Raw genomic sequence first — 23840 nt, forward strand, 5'->3', positions numbered from 1 at the left:
GATTTTGATTTATTTGTTTGTTTTTAAAAGGAAACCGTATTAAAATGTTAATACAGCATGTATATATAGTTGTCAGTGATTGACAATGAATAGGCAACTGAAATCATCCTCTGACTGGAATCAATATACAACATCCTGTTTATTTCCAAACATGAAACCAATATTAAAACTGCTCCTTGCCATTGTAAAAGTGAAAGGGAGAGGAACAAAACTTTTCAACTAAACAAGAAAATGTACAAAGCATATTATCATGTTCCTTTCATGTCACACTTAAATGGTGCACATTAACATTTCTCAGGATGTGTATCTGTTGTATTGTCCTACAGACAGATAAGCTTGGATAAATGTAGTGTAACTTTAGTCCTTATTCTGCCAGTATCAGTATATTTTGTAGAAGGAATGATTCACAGTATGCATTAAATGTAATCAGAATACATAATTTACAAAAAATTAAAATAAAAAAATAATTGAGTATATACATAATCTGTTACACTCGCAGCATTTTATAATTTATTGCTCACATAAATGTTCTATATTGAATAAATTAGTGATTTGTTGTTAAAATTTTGACTAAACAGCTGAATATATAACAACCACCAAAGTCATCTATATCAAAATTATTTTACTAAACATAACTCCAGTTGTAAGAATAGCATGTTTTAGGTATGCTGCATTGCAGGAATTACCTGGAAGTACAAAGCATGGGCCAGAAAATCAACTTCCACATCCATCAACTGGCACATCCAATATAATTTCTGTTCAAATGCAGTGCAACCGAGGGGAGGGGGGGTGGGGGGTTGACAATGTCCAGACACAGCTCTCACAATGCATGCTAAGGTAGCACTTAGGTTGCACTAGGGGACAAGGCACTGCACCAGAATAAACATAAAAATACGCACACTACTGCAAAGTACAGCCACAAAACTTAAATATAACATGTAACATATAACAGGAGATACCAAAGTATTTTACGCAGAGCAACTACACCAACAGAAATTATGTTCATTCACATCTAGAGGTTATTTTGCCTAAAACAGTGGTCACACCACTAAAACGACTAGTTTACAGATCAAATGACACATTTTGTACGAAAACATTAATAATAGTTAATACAAGCTGCAGATTTCTGCCTCTGGTATGCCTTGCCCCATAGATGTCTTATAGTATGTGCACTACTGTAAAAAATACTTTTTTAAATGAAGAACTTATATTTCCAGTGCTTATTGCACTTAACATTTCAGTTCATTTAATAAAATCTGATGAAGCCACTTAACAGTATGTTTCTCCTCCGCTTTAAGTGCCATTATACAGCAATTAGACTGCAAATCAGGATTAAATGTATAATCTATACATTTTGGAGAATATGAATACGTTGTAATCTGGAGTTGCTGTGCGTCATATGTTTAAAGGTCAATAATGTCACTGCTGACACTGGCTGAGTCATCATTTCGAGCAACTTTCAAGTAGCTCTGCCCCCCTCTGGTATTTGATTGTGAACTGTCGAGGTCAGGGGTTAGAAACGGCCTTGTGTTTTGTTCACTGGGCATGAAGACATGGCTTGTGCTTGGGGAAGGGTGCAGTGAGACCGGGCAGGACAAAGAGGAAGGCACTTGTGCCTCAGAGACCCAACGGAAGCCCTGATGAGTGGGTGTGGGGGGTGCTGTGACTTGTCGGCTGGGCACAGCACTAGGAATGGAGCGATCCAGACCTGCAGAGGACTCTGTGAGCAATGTGTGTTCATCACTGCTCAATGACAGTGTGATTTGGGGGTCACTATTCCGTCGCATCCAAAGGTTTGGAGACAGAGGAGGTGATGGGGGTCGCAGTGGCTGGAACAAACTTTCACCCATGAACAGATGCTCACGATGAAGTGCCTCATCAATACTGCGGCTGAGGTCAATTGGAGTTGGTGGGCGCAGGTCAAAATCGCAGAGGGAGATGGCTGACTCCTTGTCCCTGTCCAAACTGCTGCTTAAAGAGCGTTGTAGTGGCTGAGCAAGTGCCTGAAGCCTTAGCAATGAACCTGCAGAGCCCCCTGCAAAGCCTTTCAGATTGCGCAAATGATTGCTGTCTTTGAGGGGATCACGATTTCGTATGAGGCTCTTGCTAATGTCTGCCCCTGATCGCTCCTGATCTGCCCAGTTATTAGGCAACTCTCCGGCCCCTGAACCACAATTTGACCCTCCAATCCCATTGCTTTCGGATTTCCTTTGTTGCCTTACCTTGAGGCTCTGCACAATCTTTGCCCAGCAAGTATGTCTGCTGGTAGAGTTTGATGATTGGGAGGGTGAGGGCAAGCTTCCTGTGGCAGCTCCTTCCTGTCTTGGTGCTCCTCCATTGGGTTTCCAGAAGACCCAGGAAGACATCAGAAGCAAGCAGAAAGCCCAGGCTAGCTCCAACAGTCGTACCCAGAACTGACAGAGCCACCATGCCCAACGAAAGCGCCTCCAGTCTCCTAGAAGTCCATACAGCCACAAGCAGACATAAATGTGCAACAGACAGCACAGCACCCCAAGAAGAGCACACACTGCCAGTACCCGTGCTAAAACCCGCATCTTTACTTCACCCATCCCTTTATTCCCTGCCCGAGCTGAATGTGTGTGAGAGAAGCGTGGCAATGCCAAGAAAACGTAGCCTAAACACAGTACGAGGCCTGCAGTCAGCGTGAGGCTCTGAAGGACAATGGGAACAGCAGGCGAAAGTGCAGGGGAAAGTAAGTCTGCAGCAAGTAGGAGAGTGCATTGGAAAACAGCTAACACTCCTAAAAGAGGGGGGCGCTGAAGTGATGGAGGAAGCCAGCTTACACCTGTCTCTTTTAGTACCAGTATCACTAATGCAGCCTGTGCCAGAATTAACAGCGGTAATGGCAGAGTGCATAAAGCTATTACGACAGGAGGTGGCAGAAGGAGCCGAGTCCCATATGGGTCAAGCAAGAAGTGGCCTGCTCTAACTGCACCTGCAACTAGTAAGAGACTATTGGTGAGTATCAGTTCACCACGGTGAGGGCAGCTCAAGCTGAGAGATAAAGCTAAACCGAGGGCTGAGCCAGCAGTCAGCAGAAAGAAAAGGGCAGCAGAACCAAATACATGCAGCTCCCATGCAAATGAAAGTGTGCGTTTTAAGTCTGCCCACACTAAAAAGCTCCCATTTGTTGTGCCATATTTATCATTGTTGTTTTGATCTTTGGAAAAAATACAGTGACCCACACCAGAAGCACAGGGGTCCTTGGGTAGGGTATAGGTTGGAGAGGCAGGGTTTGACTTCAGAGATGGGACTATTCCCTGTAAGACTGACTGGTCCTTCTTTGTAAATGTTCCATCATTTTCTGAGAATGGAAAATTTCCATGTCCAGTCGGATGAGGAGAGGCAGTCCTTTGAAAAGTTGTAGTGTCTGTGAAAAGCAAAAAAGGGGGATTAAATATTATTGAGATTATTGTGTAAAATGCATAACATAAACAAAGCACATAGGCCTTCCTTTGTTCAAACAATAGTGCAGTGCGCTAGCAATGCCAGTGTCATGGGGTTGATTCATACTGTATAACTTGAATGCAATGTATGTCGCTTTGGATAAAAAACGCCTGTCAAATGAATACATTTAAACATAAACTACATACAATACAATCATTTTCAGACCATTTTTTTATAAAACAATATACATTGTTCTGAATCAAAAGTTCTAAATTGTCGTCTTACACATTTTGACAAATTAAAACATCCGGTTAATGTGAATTGGTCAACTGAGTACACATATACATTTAAAGGAATGGTAGCTCGAAAACTTTTTGATTGTGTAATCTTTAATCAAAATGTTATAACTTGCTGCTCCTGTGATATGACTGAATCCTCTCTTCTTATTTTTCAATAAGCCGTTTTACTAGGTCACAATACCAGAGACATATATTCACACCTAAAGACACCTATCCTGCATGTATTTGGATTGTGTTGGGAAACCAAAGGAAACAGGAAGAACATGTGCAAAGCTGACCTCAAACATCATCCGCCCAGAGCTGCTTCCATTTATAACAGTGAGCGCAAGCTAGATTAAAGTGATTATTACGTTTTGAATATGGATATTTTTCTTACAAAAATGAATTAATTCGCTATAGGAATCCTTTGTTCATCCCCCAGAGTTGTGTGACACACTTTTTTGTAATGGATGAGCTTTTTTATTAAACTTCTCATGGACCAATGAAGTTCAACATCTGCTGAGTTGCATCAAATAGATTGAAAGATCAAAAACCATTTTTAAAATAACTCCAACTGAGTTTGTCTGAAAAAAAGAAAGTCATATACACATATGATGATTTCAAGGTGAGTAATTTATGGCTTAATTTTGCTGAACTAACCCTTTAATTCTGGTTTTGTGGGTTACATTTGTGTGGGAAAAAAGTGTTTAAAAACCAGGTATACTCAGAATACTTAATTATGCTTTTCTTAAGTATATATTGATCAAAAGATACAGTTATAGGCCAATATCTGTATACTTATCAGAGTCAGAGACCTACTTAAAATTATAATTTTAAGTATACCTGGCTTATTCTGACAAGTGCATAAATGATCTGATCACACGTGTAAACAGAGCCACAATCACATTAAAAATGTAAAAAATAAAAATAAAAATAAAAATTCTTCAGACTGATCAAACCTTTAGTGTTCTTTATATCGGTCACTGTTCCTTTCATTCCTGGCTCCTTTGACTGGTCATTTAATTTTTTTGCTGATTTTGTTGAGTGTGAAGTGATTTTTGGTTGTGAAGAGTTGGAAGTAATGATGTCCACTCCCAGTGATGGTGCCTCTAGTTGTAGATTGGTTGTGCTTGTGCTAAGAGAGGTGGCCTCAGTATGTGACTGTAAAGTGGTAAACTGCCTTGGCTGAATTTTAGCAGGAGTGGTTATCCCCAACCTAACTGATAAACAAAAGAAAATTTGAGGAATGGTGCAGTAACATCAAAATCAAAGTTTTTTTCATTATTTATTTATTTATTTTTACAGTCTTTCTTTAGTTTTCATGACAGAAGTCACAACAGAACTATTACAATTACTGTATGAGTTTACTACTAAATAAACATTTTTTTAAGTTAAAATATTTGTAATTACAATTTTACCAGAATAAAGAAGTAAAATGATTTAGTGAACTATTTCGCTCTTGTTGCTCCAGAAACAAGTGATTGAGTAAGAGAACAGAATCTCAAAGGTGCAATTTCACCTTATTTCATTTATTTAGGTGAATGCAGCATTACTACATATATACTATACCTATTTCCAGTTCAGTCATGTTGGAGTCCAATCGGCTAATCCTACTGGAAGTGGATACAGGCATTTCATTAGGTGGTGAAATTGTAGAAGGACTGGTCAAGAGTGAACGTTTGAATGTTGGATTTGTTTGTACTGTGGCCAAAATAGCCAGCACACTAGTCTGAACTTGCGGTCTGTACTGGGTGTGCTTTTTATCAAAAGATGATATTGCCTCTGTTGATGATCCAATGAAGCCAATTTCTCTGGGTGTTAACATATCACCTGACCCAGCTGTTGATAGGTCTTTCTCTTCAAATTCAGTGACTGGTCCTTCTGTCATTGACTCTGTCTCATCAGCAGTCTCCTTTTCTTTTCCAGCAGCATCTTGTAGCATTATGGCATTTTGGGTAGGACCTCTTTTGACTCTTTTGGGTGATAATAAAAATATACCTCTTAACCCAGTTATGTCAGTATGTAATGTTTTTTCTGACAGTGTTTCCTCAGTATTTCCACTTTCATTCCATTCGTTTGGATCTTCGCTTGATTTAATAACACTTTTCTGATAGAAGCCATGAAGAAACGGTCTCGCAGTTTCTAACGCAGCATTGGCTGCTGATCTGTGTTCAATTTTTCTGAAAAGCAGGTAAGTCTGAGAAAACAGACTGTGATTTGAATGAGTGGTTGGAGATGAAATAGCATTTCCATGGACATGATTTGTGATTGGCTTAATAAGAGGCAATAGAAAAAAGAGTTGGAGTAGAGGCACCATAGTGACAGTCTGTCCTATAGGCTGTGGTTGCTTTTTGAAATCATATGCTCAACCGTTCCTTATAATTTATTCTCCTGCAAAGAGAAACAAATACATTCAATTAAAATTACGAATGTATATTTTTATACATGCACTTGAGCTTTTTAATTACTTGTGCAGGTATACCTGATGGATGGATGGGTTTTGCTGTTGGATTGCATTTTATTGATTAGTCGTTACAGCTTCAGTTCTCTGCAAGGTATCCACATTTTTCTGAGATCAACCTAGTGTAAAACAAGATGTCATTATTCTCCTCACCCATCTAAGGCAAGAAGGAAACATGAAAGTCACAAATAACATTCAGTCAGCAACATCTTTACCTATTTTAATTGCATACTATCATATGCTACCCATGAACAGACTATGAATTAATCTAAAACTCAGAAGAGATGGAGATGAAATTATAAAGTTGAACCAATCTGGTGTCTTCCATTGAAATTCATCCATGCCTTTCATTTAAAGACAGGTGAAGTCTATGTACTGTTGTGCAGAGGCCTTGTATCACCAGACTTGATAGTTCTTGTGCACAGAAGGTCAGCCAGAAATGTTATACCAATGCTATAGCTTTGATGATCCAATGTAACAATCTCTGCTCAGAGACACACAAAAACTCTCGACACCATTTAAGTAAATGTGCAAAACACATAAAGGGCAGAGGGCATGTAGCCTATGATGTTACTGGGATAAAAAAGCTAAATAACATTTAAAAATTATGACCTAAATTTTACATATTTTGTACACATTTTATCAGTTCATGAATTATCTGGGAATTTAACCCAGGAAGCCAAAAGAGTAAACATAAGTTGGTGTTGAATATAAATTCCACATTCAGTCACTTAGTGACCTCTAAGCCATTCTAAGCCACACCTTGCATTGAACTATATGGAGCTCTTCTACATGCCTGACTGATACTTCAGTGGGCAAGAGAACTGTCTTATATAAGATTCTCAGATCCACTTCCAGCAATCTGCTTTTAAAGGCAGTAAATGCCTTGTCCTGCTGAAGAAGTTCCTGTCAAAATGTGTACTATTGGTCATTATACTATACTAAGACTTATACTGGATCTTTATACTGTTCTTCTTGCAACATGAAACAAATGTTTTCCACTAAATTTTGGACACAGTAACAGAATTTTTAGCTCTCTGAATAGTTTCACTTTCTGCAGCAGAATTAAAACAAAAACAAAAATCAAAGAGGTTTCTTATGCTCATCAAGGTTACATTTATTTGATAAAAATGCAAAACAAATATTGACAAATATTATTACAATTTAAAATAATTCTATTTTAATATACTTTAATTCCCGATCCTGCCACCCCACATCCCACTTCACTTCCTGTCTGCACTCCACTGTTGTATTATAATAAAGGCAAAACACCAAAAATAAATATTTTCCTCTTCACGAAATAAACATGAATGAAGGCATGAATAAAGGCATCAGAAGAATGAAAGCTTCAGAAGGCATGTTGAGAGAAACAGTAGAGCATAATGAAACAAACTGTTGTATCACTGTTTTTAATGTTAAACATAAAGAATAAAAGGTTGGATGCCACAGACTTTTTTGCAGAGTTGAATTTTCACAATAAATAACATTATTCATGTAATATACCACATTCTAAATATATTACAACCCCCCAAAATATTACAACGCAATGTCTGAACTGTTAGAACTCTCCTGAGCACATCTTCCTAAGCGCGTTCTCAGCAGCAGGGTGTCTGAGGCATCTTCTTGTTTTTTTGGCAGATCACAAACTTATACGTAAGTGCATTACTTATTGAGCTTGCAGATAGAGTGTCAATGTTCCACTTGAGAGATAGGTGGTGGTAAAGCAACTATAAGTCTGCAATCTGCCATAAAGCAAGAAGATGAGAAGAAGACGTCTCATGCGCCCTTCTGCTGAGAACATGCATTGGAAGACGCATTCAGGACAGTTCTAACAGTTCAGACATTGCGTGAATCAGAGGTAAAAAAACTATATAAATACTGTTCAGTTTCTTTCACAGACTGATCATTTTGTGTCTTTACACATCAATGTATCATCACTAGCCGCAGGTATTTTTTTTTATTGTATTGTATTACCTGTGATTCCCATCTACTTACATTATAAGAATGATATGTGCAACAGTTTGACCTTAAACAGTTTGTGAAACAGTTTGACTTTAAAATCTTGGTTTGTGTTCTACTGAAGAAACAAAGTCCCTTACATGTTGGATACTCTGGGGGTAAGCAGATAAACATCAGGAATAGTCCTCGAGCTGGGATTCGAACTGATAACCTTGTGGGCAGTACGTCAACACAGTGTCATTGCACTCCCGAGTTCGAATCCAAGCTTGAGGACTTTTCCTGATCCCACCCCCTTCTCTCTCGCACTTCGCTTTCTGTCAACACTGATCCATCCTATCACAATTAAAGTGAAAAACCCAAAAAAAATTAAATGAAATTTCCCTTTGATGTCAAAATATCATGACTTTAATCACGCAATCTTAGATTTTTTGTACTAATATTATTTTACGTATCTCTATTTTATGTATAATTCTAGACCCAAACATTAAACGTAAGTTTGGTCATGAGGTCTTGTTAAGTTGTTTCATTTTGTGCCAGTCAAATGGATTCATCCGTTACTGGATTCTGAAACAATTTTACATTTTAGTAAACTAGTAAGAAATTGTCCGCATACTGTTTTCAAAAATGTCATCAGATAATCTTAAATGTTTTTAATTTGTTTAAAAAAGAGCATATATATTATTCAATCAAGGGTCTAATATTGTAATTTTCAAGTCAAAATTTTTAAGAGCTGTTATAACATGTTTTATAATCAAGAAGCATAACAGATCAACAAAGATTTTAAAAGGTTTTCAGTAAAAAGGGGTATGTCTGTCTGCCTCTGCTGTTCCTGGAAAATGTTGATTTGATCTTTTCCTCCAGGCAGTTTCTGTTTGTTCAACGAGTGTCAATGTGTTTTAACATGTACATTGGCTCTTGCTGTCAGGAAATGAATTTTCCCTTAAAAAGTGTGTTTGTGTGTGTGTGTGTGTGTGTGTGTGTGTGCGCGCGCTCTTGTTTTTGTGACATATCAGGACACAACTCTGTATAATGACATGGGTATGACACAGGTATTACAAGGAGAGGGTGACTTATGAGGACATAACCCATGTCCCCATGTTTCAAAACACTTCTAAACCATACATAATTAGTTTTTTTTTTTTTTTTTTGAGAGAAAGTAAAAATGCAGGTGTAGGGTTGGTGTAGGGCCATAGAATATTCAGTGTGTACAGTATAAAAACCATTACACCTATGGGATGTCCCCACTTTTCACAAAAAACAAAACGTTAATGTGTGTTTGTGTGTGACACAGAGAGATAGAGAGAGAGAGAGAGAGAGAGAGAGAGAGAGAGAGAGCAGATTTTTACATTTACCATTTACAAATTGCTTCTGGCCCTTTGCTGATCTTTTGACATGCATTTTAATAATATTCTTGTTCACACTTTATTCAAGCGATATACATTTACATTACATTTACATTTACAAAGCGACTTACTTTGTTCAAATAAGAACAATGGAAGCAATCAAAATCAACAAAAGAGCAATGATATACAAGTGCTATAACAAGTCTCAGTTAGCTTAAAGCAGTACACACAGCAAGGGCTTTTTAAATAATATAATACATATAGAGGAAAAAGATAGAATAGAAAAAGACTACAGCAAGCTAGTGCTAGAGATCTTTTTTGCTTTTGTTAATTGTATAATAAATGAAAAGAAAACAGATAGAATAGAAAAACAATAGAAAGCTTGTTCTTTTTTTTAGAAAACAAGCAGCAAATGAATAGAGTTATCTTAATAAATTAGTATGTCGTGGAAAAATTATTTTATTTCAGTAATTCAACTCAAATTGTGAAATTTGTGTATTGTGTATGATTCAAATTTGAGTTGAATTACTGAAATAAATGAACTTTTCTATGACATTTTAATTAACTGAGATGCACTTATAAGTCTGAAGTAATGAATATAGGTAAAGGGTGCAGAGCCAGTCGTTGTTTTGTATGCAAACATCAATGCCTTGAATTTTAATGTGAGCAGCTATTGGGAACCATTGCAAAGGTGTGACCGCATTCTTTTCACATCATTAAAAATTAATCTTGCTTCCACGTTCTGGATTAATTGTAAAGGTTTGATAGAACTGGCCCGAAGACTTGCCTGTCACATGTCTGTATACAAAATAAAGCGCAAAACAAAGGAGTATAAACAAAGAGTTATTTTAATAATCCATAGGAGAGAATGGGCACAACCAAACACAAATAATCCAGCAAACAAAGAAATATAAGGGAAAACAGACTTAAGTAATAGAAACTTAATTAGGAGAACTCAAACAGGTGTGAAGCTAATTTAATAAAAAAACAAATAAACAAAAAAAAAAAACAAAGCAGGAGAACGGAAACACAGAAAACTAAACCAATACATGTGACACTGCCAAGAGAGCACTGCAATAGACCAGCCTGGACAGAACAAGAGCTTGAACAAGGAGTTGTGCAGCATGTTCTGTAAGAAAGGGCCTGATCTGTTTGATGTTGAATAAAGCAAATCTGCAGTTTATTCAAAACCGGACAGTTTTAGCAATGTTGTCTGAGCTGATCGTCAATCTTAACACCAAGGTTTCGGACTGTTTTTGAATTTGTATACAGGAGAGATGTGTTATTAATAGGACAGTCAATTTCTTTCTTCTTACATGGGAATCACCAAAAAGTGTGTATATCTGCTTTGTGCATAGCCTATTTTTTTTCTCTATATATAAAAAAAAAGTCTAACACCATAAAAGAATAAGCCTACACACAGTATCCAAAGGAAAAATGTAATATTCTGTCATCATGGACCAGCTTGGGATGCTAGTGCTGTTATGTTGGTCCACAGCATGAGATGCTGGCATGCTAGATGGCCAGCATATGTTATCTTTTGGATGCTGGTATAATCTCAGCAACACCCACCAAATGGTGTGTTTACAAAAGTTGCTTAAGTCTGTTTGAAATCACCATTAAGGTACACATTAGATGGGCACTTGGTCCTTGAATTTGAAAATACTATCAGCAACAAGTGCATGTTGTCAATATTGTCTACAACATGATGCTCTTGACTGCATTTACACGTGCTTTATTCTTTTTTATTAGTTTACAGTGTTTATTAGGCTGTCCACTGGATTTTGACACGCCAAACATATTTGCAATATATAAACATTAGTATTGTAAAATTGTAATTTTAATATTAATCTTGAAATCATTTTATGCACTAAATGCATTTCTTTTGGCCTACATGAAAAAAAAAGGAAAATAAATCATGTCATGGCCTTAATTATATGAAATATAATGAAATGAATATTAATTGTAAAATTAATACATGGTGTTCAAACACATTTAAAAACAGAGTGGTTGCATCAAGAAATTTTTCTGTTGAAAGGGAGTCTATTAGTGCAGCTGGCACTATATAACTCTGTATTTCCCTCTCATGCATGCTCAGATTCCATACAGTCAGACATTTCCGTGCATTTCCATGAATGTTTCCAGGCACAGACAGAGGCCCATTTGTATGCAGTAAGATCAGAACTGTGTCCTGTTTAACCATTTAACTGTGTGTATGTGTGCATGTCTGACTGAGGTAAAAATTATTTAAGAGTATTGCAGCATTCCTGTCACTTTAGAGACGTGTATGGATTAAATTATTTGTTTGAATTTGCTACATAAGGGTATACAGCAGCTGCTTTACATAAACAATTGAAACCCCAAGGAATGTCACGTACATAATTCCTGACAAGCCATGTGCAACACAGATTAAATGAAACTGCACATTTGCACGCATTTGCCTTACATCTGAATAAAGATGTACTTCTTCTAAATTAAAATTAAATTAAATTAATGCATTTAGCAGTCGCTTTTATCCAAAGCGACTTACAGTGCATTCAGGCTATAAATTTTTACCTATCATGTGTTCCCGGGGAATTGAACCCCAAACCTTGATTGTGCAATGCTCTACCAATTGAGCTACAGGAACACTAAACCAATAGTGTTTCTCTTCTACTGTTCTGAAACATGCCAGGTTTATTAAGGGGTGAGCAATGTTCCATCTTGAATTCAGTGTGTGGTCACAGTTGTGTGTATGTCTTTAAATGTGGCTCATACAATCAGTATTTGATTCACTTGATCACCAAAACAACACTAATCTCTCAAAGGGTTATCTAGTCTGTGACGTCATTATGTCTATCCAGGTTCATATGACACAAGGTCAGCGGAACTTACACTGTCTCTCATCTTTCATTCTAACTTCTTCTCTGGCAAAAACCTTTTTGAAATTAATTCTCTCCATTTGCAAAATCAAATGTGAGTAAAAGACTACATTAAATCTGTCTTTTCATAATACTTGGATTAAACTGCTTGATTCAAAACCTACAATACAAATACAAATGTCTACAATACAAATGTTTTAAAACATCTGGGTTTTTGGGTAAATAAACTTTCAGTCGATGGAACAAATCTCTAATTTAATTTAATGTATCTTAATTTGTGTTCCTTAGAAGAACAAATGTCTTACAGTTTTGCAATGACATGGGGGTAACTGATGACCAAATTTTCATTTTAGGTGAACTAATCCAAAATGAATGAGAATGTTTTTATTCGTCTCATTTCATAACAGACTCTTTTTTATATATATTATTCTCAACATGATGCCAGTTTAACAATAATAGTTTTGCCATATGCAAGTTATAATAAGTTTTAATGCATGTACAGATCGGCAAGCAGACTGTTGCAACTGTGGTTGCACTGATCAATGGTTCACTTTCTTCTGCCTTGGGATTTGACTCAGACTCAAACACATAGGCTCTGGCCACATACAGTGCTGGCCATATCCAGCATCAAAACATGTCAGGCATTGAATAGAGTGTGGATAAGTTACGATGAAGTTTTGCCAATCACAGCATTGGGAATTTTACTTGCATTTTTTAAAAAGGGAACGCCCCGTCCCCATGAGTGCAAACTTTGTAAGCTAACGTCTACAAACATAATATACAAGTACAGTAGGCATGGGTAAAGAATTGAAATTGCATTTCATGACCTCTTTAAAATATAGAAATTTGATGTATATTTGTAATTCTTGTAATCTGCTCATATTCAAAGTGAAACAAAGTGAAACTGTACAGTTGTCTCACATACTTCTACCTGATCATTTGTCTAACCTAAAATGGGTAATTTAGTCGCCCCACGTGGCCTATAGCACATATCAGGTTACTTGACAAAATATTAGATGGTGTAGACCCATGCAGCATCATATTCGTGACAAGACATGTATATGATTGACATCTTTATAATGGTGTAATCTTATGACTCTTTATGGAAAAACCCTCTACCGTCCAGGGTTGCGGTTGACGTGCTGCAGTCGCTTGCCATTTTCTGTACTATGTGTATATAACGTTACGTTCTTTACCGCAATGCTTTCCCAAACGCAACGCCGCTAAAAATAAACAGTAGCATCTCTAATCAAGCATTTGCATCTGAACACTTACGCTCCATGAGAAACGTTAAATCGAAAGAGTTTACTGCGTAAGCAGCTGTCATGGTCATGAACCATGTTATTACAGTCGCTCTCGCATACACCCGTAAGCTATTTTCATTAATATTTAACAATGTTTTCTTAGAGAGGAGTAAATGAAACATTCGTACCTGTGAGACTGTCGTTAGCGTCGTTCATTCATTTGTCTTTTGTATTTCCTTCAGCAATTCTGCCCGTGAAGACGATGCGACACAAATACTGCGCCTATGTTCATACGTTCGTTCTAGAGAGAGAAAGAGAGAGAGAGAGAGAGAGAGAGAGAGAGAGCGCGTCATATTGTTGTGGCACCTTCCTATACTATAGCTACCTTATATCTAACCATATGTTAATGTTATATAAATATCTACTAATGAGTTCAGTCTGAATCAGTTGTAAAGGCAACTATGAAAATATTAGTGCATATTGGGTTTGTTTGGGATACAGTTGCAATCAGAATAATTCAACGCTCTTGACCTGCAAGACATTCTGCTAATGTGGACAAAACTATCAATTAAACCAAACTGCTATATAAAGTGTATTATACCCCTTTGAGTTGTTCTGAATGAAAAAGTTGATGATAATTATTATTATAATTATTTATTTTTTTTTTTTACTGATTCATCTTTTATTTCCTTATAAATGTTGCTTATAATAATTATCTGAGACCTGTCTACTGATTTTTAATTTTTAAATAACCCACTCAAGAACATTGTATGACCCATCTCTGAACCAAACTTGCATATATTTGGATGTACAGTATTTGGGATAATTATCCTATTGGAGTGTCCAGTGATCATCAAGCTTTAGTCTACGCACTGAAGTTTTACTCTTAATTCAATAATCCATTATGTCCTTAATACAGTAAAGATTTCCACGTCATGAAACAGCAGATTCCCTTAACAAGACTGGTCCACCTCTGTTTGACCACGGTGATAGTATTCTCATGAGCTTTGCCTTTTTTTGTACCAGACCTCGCTGATCCATTGGTCCAATAAGTTCCAGTTTAGTCACATTTCTCATAAAACATTTTTCCAGAACTGCAGGTTATTTAAATTGCCATGTTATTTTCTCCTCAGTCTAGAGTAGTGTTCATTAAGATGTTCAAACATTATGGCCATGCCTTTTTAGTTTTTTGTCTAATACTCTGCATTGAAATATTTTGTAAGTAAACTAAGGGTTTTCTGAGTTGTTCTGATCAAACGTTTTACTACCTTTGATAATATTGTGCTTTTTCTTTAACTACTCCAAAGTTTTCTCCAACCCTAACCCTAAACCTAAATTTTCTTTACAATAACAAGGTTTCTACCCTACTATACAAATAAATCAAAAGAACAATATTGAATTTGGGTTTAAAAATTATGACATAGCCGAATTATATATATATATATATATATATATATATATATATATATATATATATATATATATATATATATATATATATATATAGTGTGTGTGTGTGTGTAATTGTGTGTGTGTGTGTGTGTGTGTGTGTGTGTGTGTGTGCGCGTGTGTGTGTGTGTGTTTGTCTGGGGGATAGAATAATTTTCATTATAACTGTACATATGGGTAAGCATTGTCAGATTATATCAGGAGCATTATGTTAATCGTTTGCAGGTTAACAGGATTACAGTAATCTGTCAAGGACATTTACTTTCTGTCTCGTTTATAGCCAGGAGTGTGACTAGGCTCTATGGTCCATTTTAGACATAAGAGTTATGTGACCGATGCTTATAACATGTTTTATGCACTGGAAAATGTGTAAACAACAAACTGTAATAAATGTTGGTAACTCTTTTTATTTTATAGTCCACTTTAGACATTCTAATTATAAGTAACTTTGCAATGATATGTCAGTTTATTCTACTGCTTTATTCTACTTATTCTACTTCTATATATCAGCAAATGAATGCGTTAGTTGACATGTAGTTTTCAAGTTACTTAATTAGCAGAATGTTACCAAAATGTTTGCAATTTGTACATAAAAAGACTGGAATTTATATATATATATATATATATATATATATATATATATATATATATATATATATATATATATATATATATATATATATTGTAATTTTATTATTTTTTATATATATTAAGATTTTGTTCAATTTTATGTTGTTTTGTTAAAACTACCCAACTGTACTTACCTGTACATACATAATGAATAATGATTCATTATTTAAGTATATATTTCATACCTAGTGTTCAAAACATAATTTTGTATTATGTGCAGTGTAGACCAAGTGCACTAGTCTGCAAACCAGCTAACTCACATTATTGTCTTGAAATATTTCTGTTAATCAGCTATGGGTCCACCATAACTTAAAACTGTTTTGATGAATGCAGATTGCCATTCTTTCTATATTCTTTGAATAATGATAAAGTATGGAGCAAGATTTTGGTACTGTCCATATCAATGTTTTTGCAAGGTACCAAAAGACCAATCACACCAGACTTGGCCATGTGACCAATCAGAGCAGAGCAGCCTCTCAGAAAGCAAGGGTTCTAAGAGATCAGGGCCCTGTTCCCCAATAACGCTCACTCTTAGCCTCGAGAAGATATATCTTACCAAAGTTGTTTATATTCCTAAGTGTGTTCCCCGAAGTGTCCCTTAGGAAGCTTGGCGCTGTCCCAAGTGAAGGTACCACCTAAGTCGTGGTATTGGAGGTGGAGAGAGCATTGTACTTACTCTTCCCCCACCTACAATTCCTGCCAGACCGAGACTCAAACTCACAACCCTTGGATTGCAAGTCCAACACTCTAACCGTTAGGCCACGACTTATGCAATGACAAAAGAGGACACGACTAGAAATTGGTTTTATGTTTATGTCTCATTGCTCCGGCCGGACAGGGCATCACAATATGTTAAGAGATGTAACATTTTCGTCATACGTCATAGGCCAAACACAACGCACTGGATAGCTGGCCAATCAGAGCACACCTCGCATTTCAGACCGATGAGCCTTTAAAAAATCGATGCGTTTCAAAAGGCGGGGCACAGAGGAGAAACAATGATTTACAGTATGTGGATAATTAAGTTTTTTTTTTTTTTTTTTTTTTTTTACCTTCATCCACATAAACACATTTTTATTACAACAAATACACCAAAATGTTCTTCTTTTTTTAGCAACATCATATGGCCCCTTTAAGCACCAAATAGTGGTTTAATGGCAAAATGATATAATATGCAATTGATAAAATATTCAATCTTGGAGCTCCTTCCACTGGGAAACTAAATAATGCATAACTTTCAAAATATGCTTTTTTTAGTTGTTGCTAAACACTGTTGCAACATTGGAGACATCCAAAATGGGCAGTGCTAGGAAGATTTCAGGAATGGTTTGAAAACCCCTGTTCTAAAAAAAGCAACCTCATCTGTCTTGCGTTGTGTCATCACAGAAATTCAGTCTGTTCTTCACATGTTTGACTGCATGTTTCTCCCCAAGGCTGCCCAGTGAGCAGTAATGACATCACACTGCACACAAGCATTGCCAAATTCATTCATGCATTCATTCATGGCAATAGCGCTGTGCGATTGCTCTCTGTGCATGCCTTTCATGGTCATAATGTTCGTGCTGGCACTTGAACATGAAAAAAACCTGATAATCCACATTATTCAGTATGATTTGACAATGTCCTAAAGAATACCTTAATAAAGATTAATAAATGTTGTCAAAATATACTGCTCTTTTTTTTTTTACTGTTAGTGATGAGACCTTATTGTTTTAGCAAGATTATTAAATTGACTGACTGGCAATAGTTGATGAGAAATGAACTGAGTTGGATGATGGCATCAATGTTTTCTACATGTTCTTAGATTAATTAATCTAATTTTAATAATTGATCAACTTTACACAGTTATTAAACTCAACTGAATCAACAATGAACTGATTTAATATGAATAATGACTAATGAATATGATGAGCTTTAATTCACTAATGTAGCATTCTGATTATGTCATGTCCTGTTTGTTGCTGCCATGTGTATTGAGTTTGAGCTCCGTCACGTTCTTTTTTTATAGACTATTTTTTATCTTAAAAATCTATTTTATGCAACATCATTTTCATTTCTATAATGTGTGAATATATTCTCTATCGTATTCTACACCAAAAACAATCAGAGCGCCTTGTTATCAATAGTTTTATTTTGATTTCCCAAATCCGCTATTTAGCTTATAGCCCGTTAGCATCGTCAGCGTGGTTGCCGCTAATACCGCTTGTATTGCTAATACTCTATTCACACACATTACCATTGTTTTACTCACTGTTACTAGCTTTAATGGTGGATGTATGTCTACCTTTGAGTGCAGGTGAGGACACGTTTGAGCTCCATTCGGTGAGCGGAGAGCCATGCTGGAAACCTCCCAGGCTGATACTCACAAGTTTGGGGTAGGTATATAGTGCACTGCTAACAGTCCCACAACTACTCCGTGTGTTTCTCTGCACAGGCCCTGTGCACCGAGGACACAATCTTCCCAGATGTCCTTCACTCCTGCGACGGGACACCACAGAACCTGGGTGCATCCACAACGAAGGACACGAGCCAGGCCCCAGGTGACGACTTCTCCCCCTCCAGTCTTTGAGATCTCCACCCAGAACGCTGTGATTTTCGGAGACTCCATCATCTGACACGTCCGTGCTAGGCTAGCCAAAGGTAAAGTGCACACTCACTGTTTCCCTGGTGCTCGTGTTCTGGATGTTTCTGCATAGATACCCGCAATCCTCAAGGCCGACAAGAGCCCCACACTACAGCAGATGGAGACATTGAAGAGGGACTTCAGGAGCCTAATCGAGATGGTGCCAACAGTGATGATCATCGTGTCAGGACCACTGCCCACATATCGATGAGGACACGAAAGGTTTATTAGACTTTTTGCTTTAAACGAATGGTTATTGTCATGGTGTAAAGAACAGAAACTACTATTTGTTAATAATTGGAATCTTTTCTGGGAATGTCCTAGGCTTTTTTGCGCTGATGGCCTGCACCCCAGCAGAGTCGGTGCAGAAGTCCTTTTGGACAGCATCTCCAGGACACTTCACTCCATGACTAGTAAGCCAATTCTCAAATAACTACTATTATGATCTACCTGCTTATATGATAGAAGTACTTGCACTGTCCAGTCTATTAAGACTGTGTCTTTTCCTGAATAGTGGGGTCAAAATATAAATCTTATCGTGATTTAACCGGGAAAAATGTCAAATAAATTCGAAATACTTCTGCTTAATGTTACACTGTCAGATATGCTAAAGAAATCTATTGTATCTCTTGCTGTGGCTACTGTGTCTAGACCACCAGGGCCGTATACAGAATTCCTAAAATAATTTGCAGATTTCCTCTCAGAACTTTTGTTTACCATTGATAAAGCACTAATCATCTGAGATTTTAATATTCACGTTGATAATACAAATGATGCATTAGGACTTGCGTTTACTGACCTAATAAATGTCAAGCAAAATGTCACCAGGTCACTCATTTTTTTAATCATACACTAAATTTAATTATATTGCATGGAATTGATCTTACTGATATAGATATCATACCTCAAAGTGATGATGTTTCCGACCATTTCATTGTATCTTGCATGCTGCGTATCATTGATATTAACTATATGGCTCAGCGTTACCGTCTGGGCAGAGCTACTGTATTGTTCCAGCCACCAAAGACAGATTCGACATATCAAGTGTTTAAGCTGAGAAAATTTATAATTTTAAGAGGAAAATATGTTGATTTTAAATTTCATGGCATCAACACATCTCGAAAAAGTTGGGACAAGGCCATGTTTACCACTGTGTGGCATTCACTCTTCTTTTTATAACAGGCTGCAAACGTCTGGGGACTAAATAAAGGTGACTTGACTTGACTTAAAAAATTTACTTAATTAAATGGCCCTAAAAAATAAGGCCCTAAAATGTTTAGCTCCTGCATACCTTACTAGCCTTATACCATGCTACAACCCATCATGCTCCCTAAGGTCACAAAATGCTAGACTTTTGGTAGTTCCTAGGATAGCAAAGTCCACTAAACGAAGTAGAGCATTTGGCTCCCAAACTCTGGAATAGCCTTCCTGATAATGTTCAGGATTCAGACACACGCTCTCTGATTAAAAACAAATCTCTTTCGCCAAGCATTCAATTAATGCATCTCATAATTTGTGACTGCAGTTGTATCTGAGCAAATGTGCATTATTATTCTTTAGCTTGGCTTAAACTAATTATTTTACTTGGTTGGAAAAGCAGCTACACTAATTATGTCTCTGTTTGTTTCTCTGTTTTGCCACAAGCTCCAGTCTGGATCCAGAAGTCAAGTCAAGTCACCTTTATTTATATAGTGCTTTAAACAAAATACATTGCGTCAAAGCAACTGAACAACATTCATTAGGAAAACAGTGTGTCAATAATGCAAAATGACAATTAAAGGCAGTTCATCATTGAATTCAGTGATGTCATCTCTGATCAGTTTAAATAGTGTCTGTGCATTTATTTGCAATCAACTCAATGATATCGCTGTAGATGAAGTGTCACCAACTAAGCAAGCCAGAGGCGGCAGCGTCAAGGAACCAAAACTCCATCGGTGACAGAATAGAGAAAAAAACCTTGGGAGAAACCAGGCTCAGTTGGGGGGCCAGTTCTCCTCTGACCAGACGAAACCAGTAGTTCAATTCCAGGCTGCAGCAAAGTCAGATTGTGCAGAAGAATCATCTGTTTCCTGTGGTCTTGTCCTAGTGGTTGTCTTGACAAGTTCTTTACAGGGGATCTGTATCTGGGGGACACATGAGAATAGATGATGCAAACCCTTCAGAGGACCTCCGATGATGCTAACACTGAAACAACATACAAAACTAACAAATATTGCTGGAAGTCTGATTGCATCATATAATAATTGCTATTAATAGTCCATCATCTGGTTGACTACATCTTGTATAAATTTTTCTGAAAATTCCTGCCATTTGCACATAAACTGACAGTCACCACTTATAAGCTACTACTAAATATTGTAGAAACGTAATTTTTCTGTAAAGTTGCTTTGCAATGATTTGTATCATAAAAGCACTATACAAATGAACTTTAATTTAATTGATGAATAATCTACTATCATCTTTTCAGAGCGGCCTTACAGAATGATTAAATTTAGTTTGGACCGTTGAATCAGTATTTCCCTGTTTATCACTGTAAAGGTGCCTTGAAACAATCTGTATTGTATAAAGCTTTAAATAAATAAAGCTGACTTGACTTGTGAAATATTAATAATATTTCTTAATTTTACATAAATACATTAACTTGCTTCTGAAAATCCTACAGCTTTTTATGTGCATGTTTCACTCATTTTTTAATTTTTTAAGTTGTTTCAACATTTGGAGCACAGTGCGCATATATGTGACCCTGGACCAAAAAAATCTGTCTTAAAGTCATTGGGGTATATTAAAAAAAAAAAAAAAAAAAATGTCAAAATTATAAAAAAAAATTTAAAGCCAAAAATCATTAGGGTTTTAAGTAAAGATCATGTTCCATGAAGATATTTTGTAAATTTCCTACTGTGAATATCAAAACTTATTTTTTTATTAGTAATATGCATTGTTAACAATTAATTTGGACAAGTTAAAAGGCTATTTTCTCAGTATTTCGATTTTTTTGCACCCTCAGATTTCAGATTTTCAAATAGTTGTATCTCAGCCAAATACTGTCCGAAACCATACATCACTGGGAAGCTAATTTGTTAAAATTGACACTTAAGACTGGTTTTGTGGTCCAGGGTCACATATAGTAACTAAAAGTCAATGCAGAGTGGGTCTTACTGGGTGCATGCCAGTGAATGGTTTAAATATGGAAAAAGCTTTTTTTGTGTAATTGAATATGTGTGAGCACTAAAAGAGAAAGGGGGACTCAGTGTAATGAAAAACAGAGATATTTACAGACCGACGAGAAAGAACAGATTTAGGCCACCGAGAGTAAGCATATGTGGTACAAAGACACATACAGTTGCATAATCATCACGGAGAAGCTCAATCCACAAACACAAACTCAATTACACAAGCACAAATATGTAGAAGGGAGCATCTTATATGGACAGACAATGCTTTATTCAATAATGTGAGGTAAACATGAGAGTAATATAACTGAAAACAAAGACTACTAATTTTTGACACCAGAATAACCATCAACCACAAACTGACATTTATTGATTTAAAATGTTAAACGCGTTAAATAAAAAAAATGTTTCCTTTAATAATTTGGCAAGTACATCTGATTCTATATGATATACAAAGAGGAACTACACTTCAATTACCATGAATACCTTTTATTTCCTAGTTAAAAAAAATCCATGCATTAATGCACGATCACTCGCCCAGAGACACAAACACTGTGACACTAAAAAAGGAAAGACTGGATTGAGTCAGTGGCTTATGTAAGTGTGACCCATGCACTGTTCTTGCTCTGAGGGGCTTACAGCATGCCAAGCAATGTCAAAATAACTTGCATAATAGAAATGTTTTATCAGAGGACCAGATATCAAACAAAAACATTTTCAGGACTGAAAGACTGTTTGGCTCCTACCTTCAAACATCATATGTCTGCGTTGATGTAAAAAAAAAAACAGTGTCACTGACAGTCCATATCATGAGTCTCATTCAAAGTCAAATTATCTCTAAATACTGTAGAAATCAAGGACATACACAATAAAATAAAATTGTGGACACTTAAGGCACCTAAATTCAAATTCTGTTTAAAAATGGTCAAAACAAGTCTGTGAATACTCAAGAGCAAATCAACTGTGCATCTGCAACCATTGTTATACGCATATATGAATATCTAAAGTTAGCTACAGCAGATGATTTTGCTAAAAAAATAAAAATAAAAACATTATTTCAAGGCGTTAGCTAACATAACTTGAGTGTTCATGGACTTGCTTTGACCATTCCAATAAGGTGGATGCTTTACTTATAGTGGCCTATAGAAATAGATACTAATCAGGCACATACTATACATAAAACGGTCACATGAACAAAATGAGAGGAGAGAAGGAAAACCGAATCCATGACAGAAAATGGAGATTATTAACCAAGATCTATACATTTCACCGAAGATCACCATTTTAAATTCAAAAAAGGTCATTTGGGTGATTCATGTAGAAACCGAATCTGAAAACTATGCTTCTTCAAACTCAAGTTCAAATCAGTGCTGAACTTTGAGAAAAGGTGATTTAAAAAAATATCTATATTATAGGGCTGCGTGATTAATTAAATGTGATTGTCATTTGCATTTAGTAAAGTCGGTTCTTTAATCATCAGTAAATCATCACCCCGTGCTTTCAGATGGAGCAGCATTTATTACACAGAGCTATAGTTCACTGATAAGTTACGCAAAACAATGGCAGGCAATATTATTGCACAATTTAGAAAACTAAGAAATCGTTAGCGATAATGAAAGCTGTTTGCGTTGCTTCTCAGTGAACTACGGCTCTGTGTAATTAAGGCTGATTTATACTTCAGTGTCCAAACTCCTCCCTCCATATGTATTTGAGTTTTGTGTGTTTTTTGCACTTTAATATATTTAAATGTTACACCTTCTATTTTACAGCAGCAGTCTGTAAATTCTGCCTCTTTTTCGCCATCTATGTTTGAAAACCTGGAATTGCAGTTCCTTTCAGAATTATACTCCATGCGTGGGTTGTGATCCAGCGTGGATTAATCTGTTTTGAGGTGAATGTGTAGCTGTCAGTCACTGCACCGGAGTACAGTAATTATTCACTGTACTTCGTGATCACAGATTGTAGCCTACGTCTTTGAATATATGACCCAAATAAAAATGTCAATAAATCACGCTACCAACGGTGATTTAATCTAACGATCGATTAGCTCATATCACAAAACAAACAGTTGTACTGCCATGGTACGTTACAAGTCCTTGTGGATATTGAAAGGATGCCATCTTCTTTTCCGTTGTCGTCTCATGCGGACAACGATGCAGAAGAATAAATGAAAACCAACGCACAGCCTACAGCATAGAGGCTATGGTGTATATCCGACACAGAAGAATAAATCAGCCTTAAATGCTGTACCACCTGAAAGCATGTGAAAATACCACATTTAATAACATGTTTTTACTCCTAACTCACTTCATAACGTCAGTCGCAACATATTTCATAGTATTCTAAGCAGTGATAAAGGCATTGCATTATAAACATACTTTATTTTAATTAAAAATATAATAACTCAGATAAAC

General features: G+C 36.3%; 2 protein-coding genes across 2 annotated transcripts in view; one reads left to right on the forward strand and one right to left on the reverse strand.

The window, feature by feature from the left end:
* Positions 1 to 120: 120 nt before the first annotated feature.
* Positions 121 to 14114, reverse strand: LOC113107848 (proline-rich transmembrane protein 3-like). Its single transcript, XM_026270631.1, has 5 exons — positions 13743 to 14114; positions 6169 to 6266; positions 5256 to 6077; positions 4646 to 4906; positions 121 to 3391 (listed from the first exon to the last, which is right to left on the reverse strand). The coding sequence occupies exons 3-5, from the start codon at positions 6001 to 6003 to the stop codon at positions 1404 to 1406; spliced, it is 2997 nt and encodes a 998-aa protein (XP_026126416.1). The 5' UTR covers positions 6004 to 6077; positions 6169 to 6266; positions 13743 to 14114; the 3' UTR covers positions 121 to 1403.
* Positions 14115 to 18647: 4533 nt separating this feature from the next.
* LOC113107849 (glutamine--tRNA ligase-like) overlaps positions 18648 to 23840 on the forward strand; it is a 30804-nt gene continuing 25611 nt past the window's right edge. The window contains exon 1 of the mRNA XM_026270633.1: positions 18648 to 18669. Within this exon, the coding sequence (XP_026126418.1) occupies positions 18663 to 18669 (7 nt within the window). The 5' untranslated portion in view covers positions 18648 to 18662. The remainder of the gene's footprint in view (positions 18670 to 23840) is intronic.

Source organism: Carassius auratus, chromosome 8 (genome assembly GCF_003368295.1).
Source record: "Carassius auratus strain Wakin chromosome 8, ASM336829v1, whole genome shotgun sequence".
NCBI lineage: Eukaryota > Metazoa > Chordata > Actinopteri > Cypriniformes > Cyprinidae > Carassius > Carassius auratus.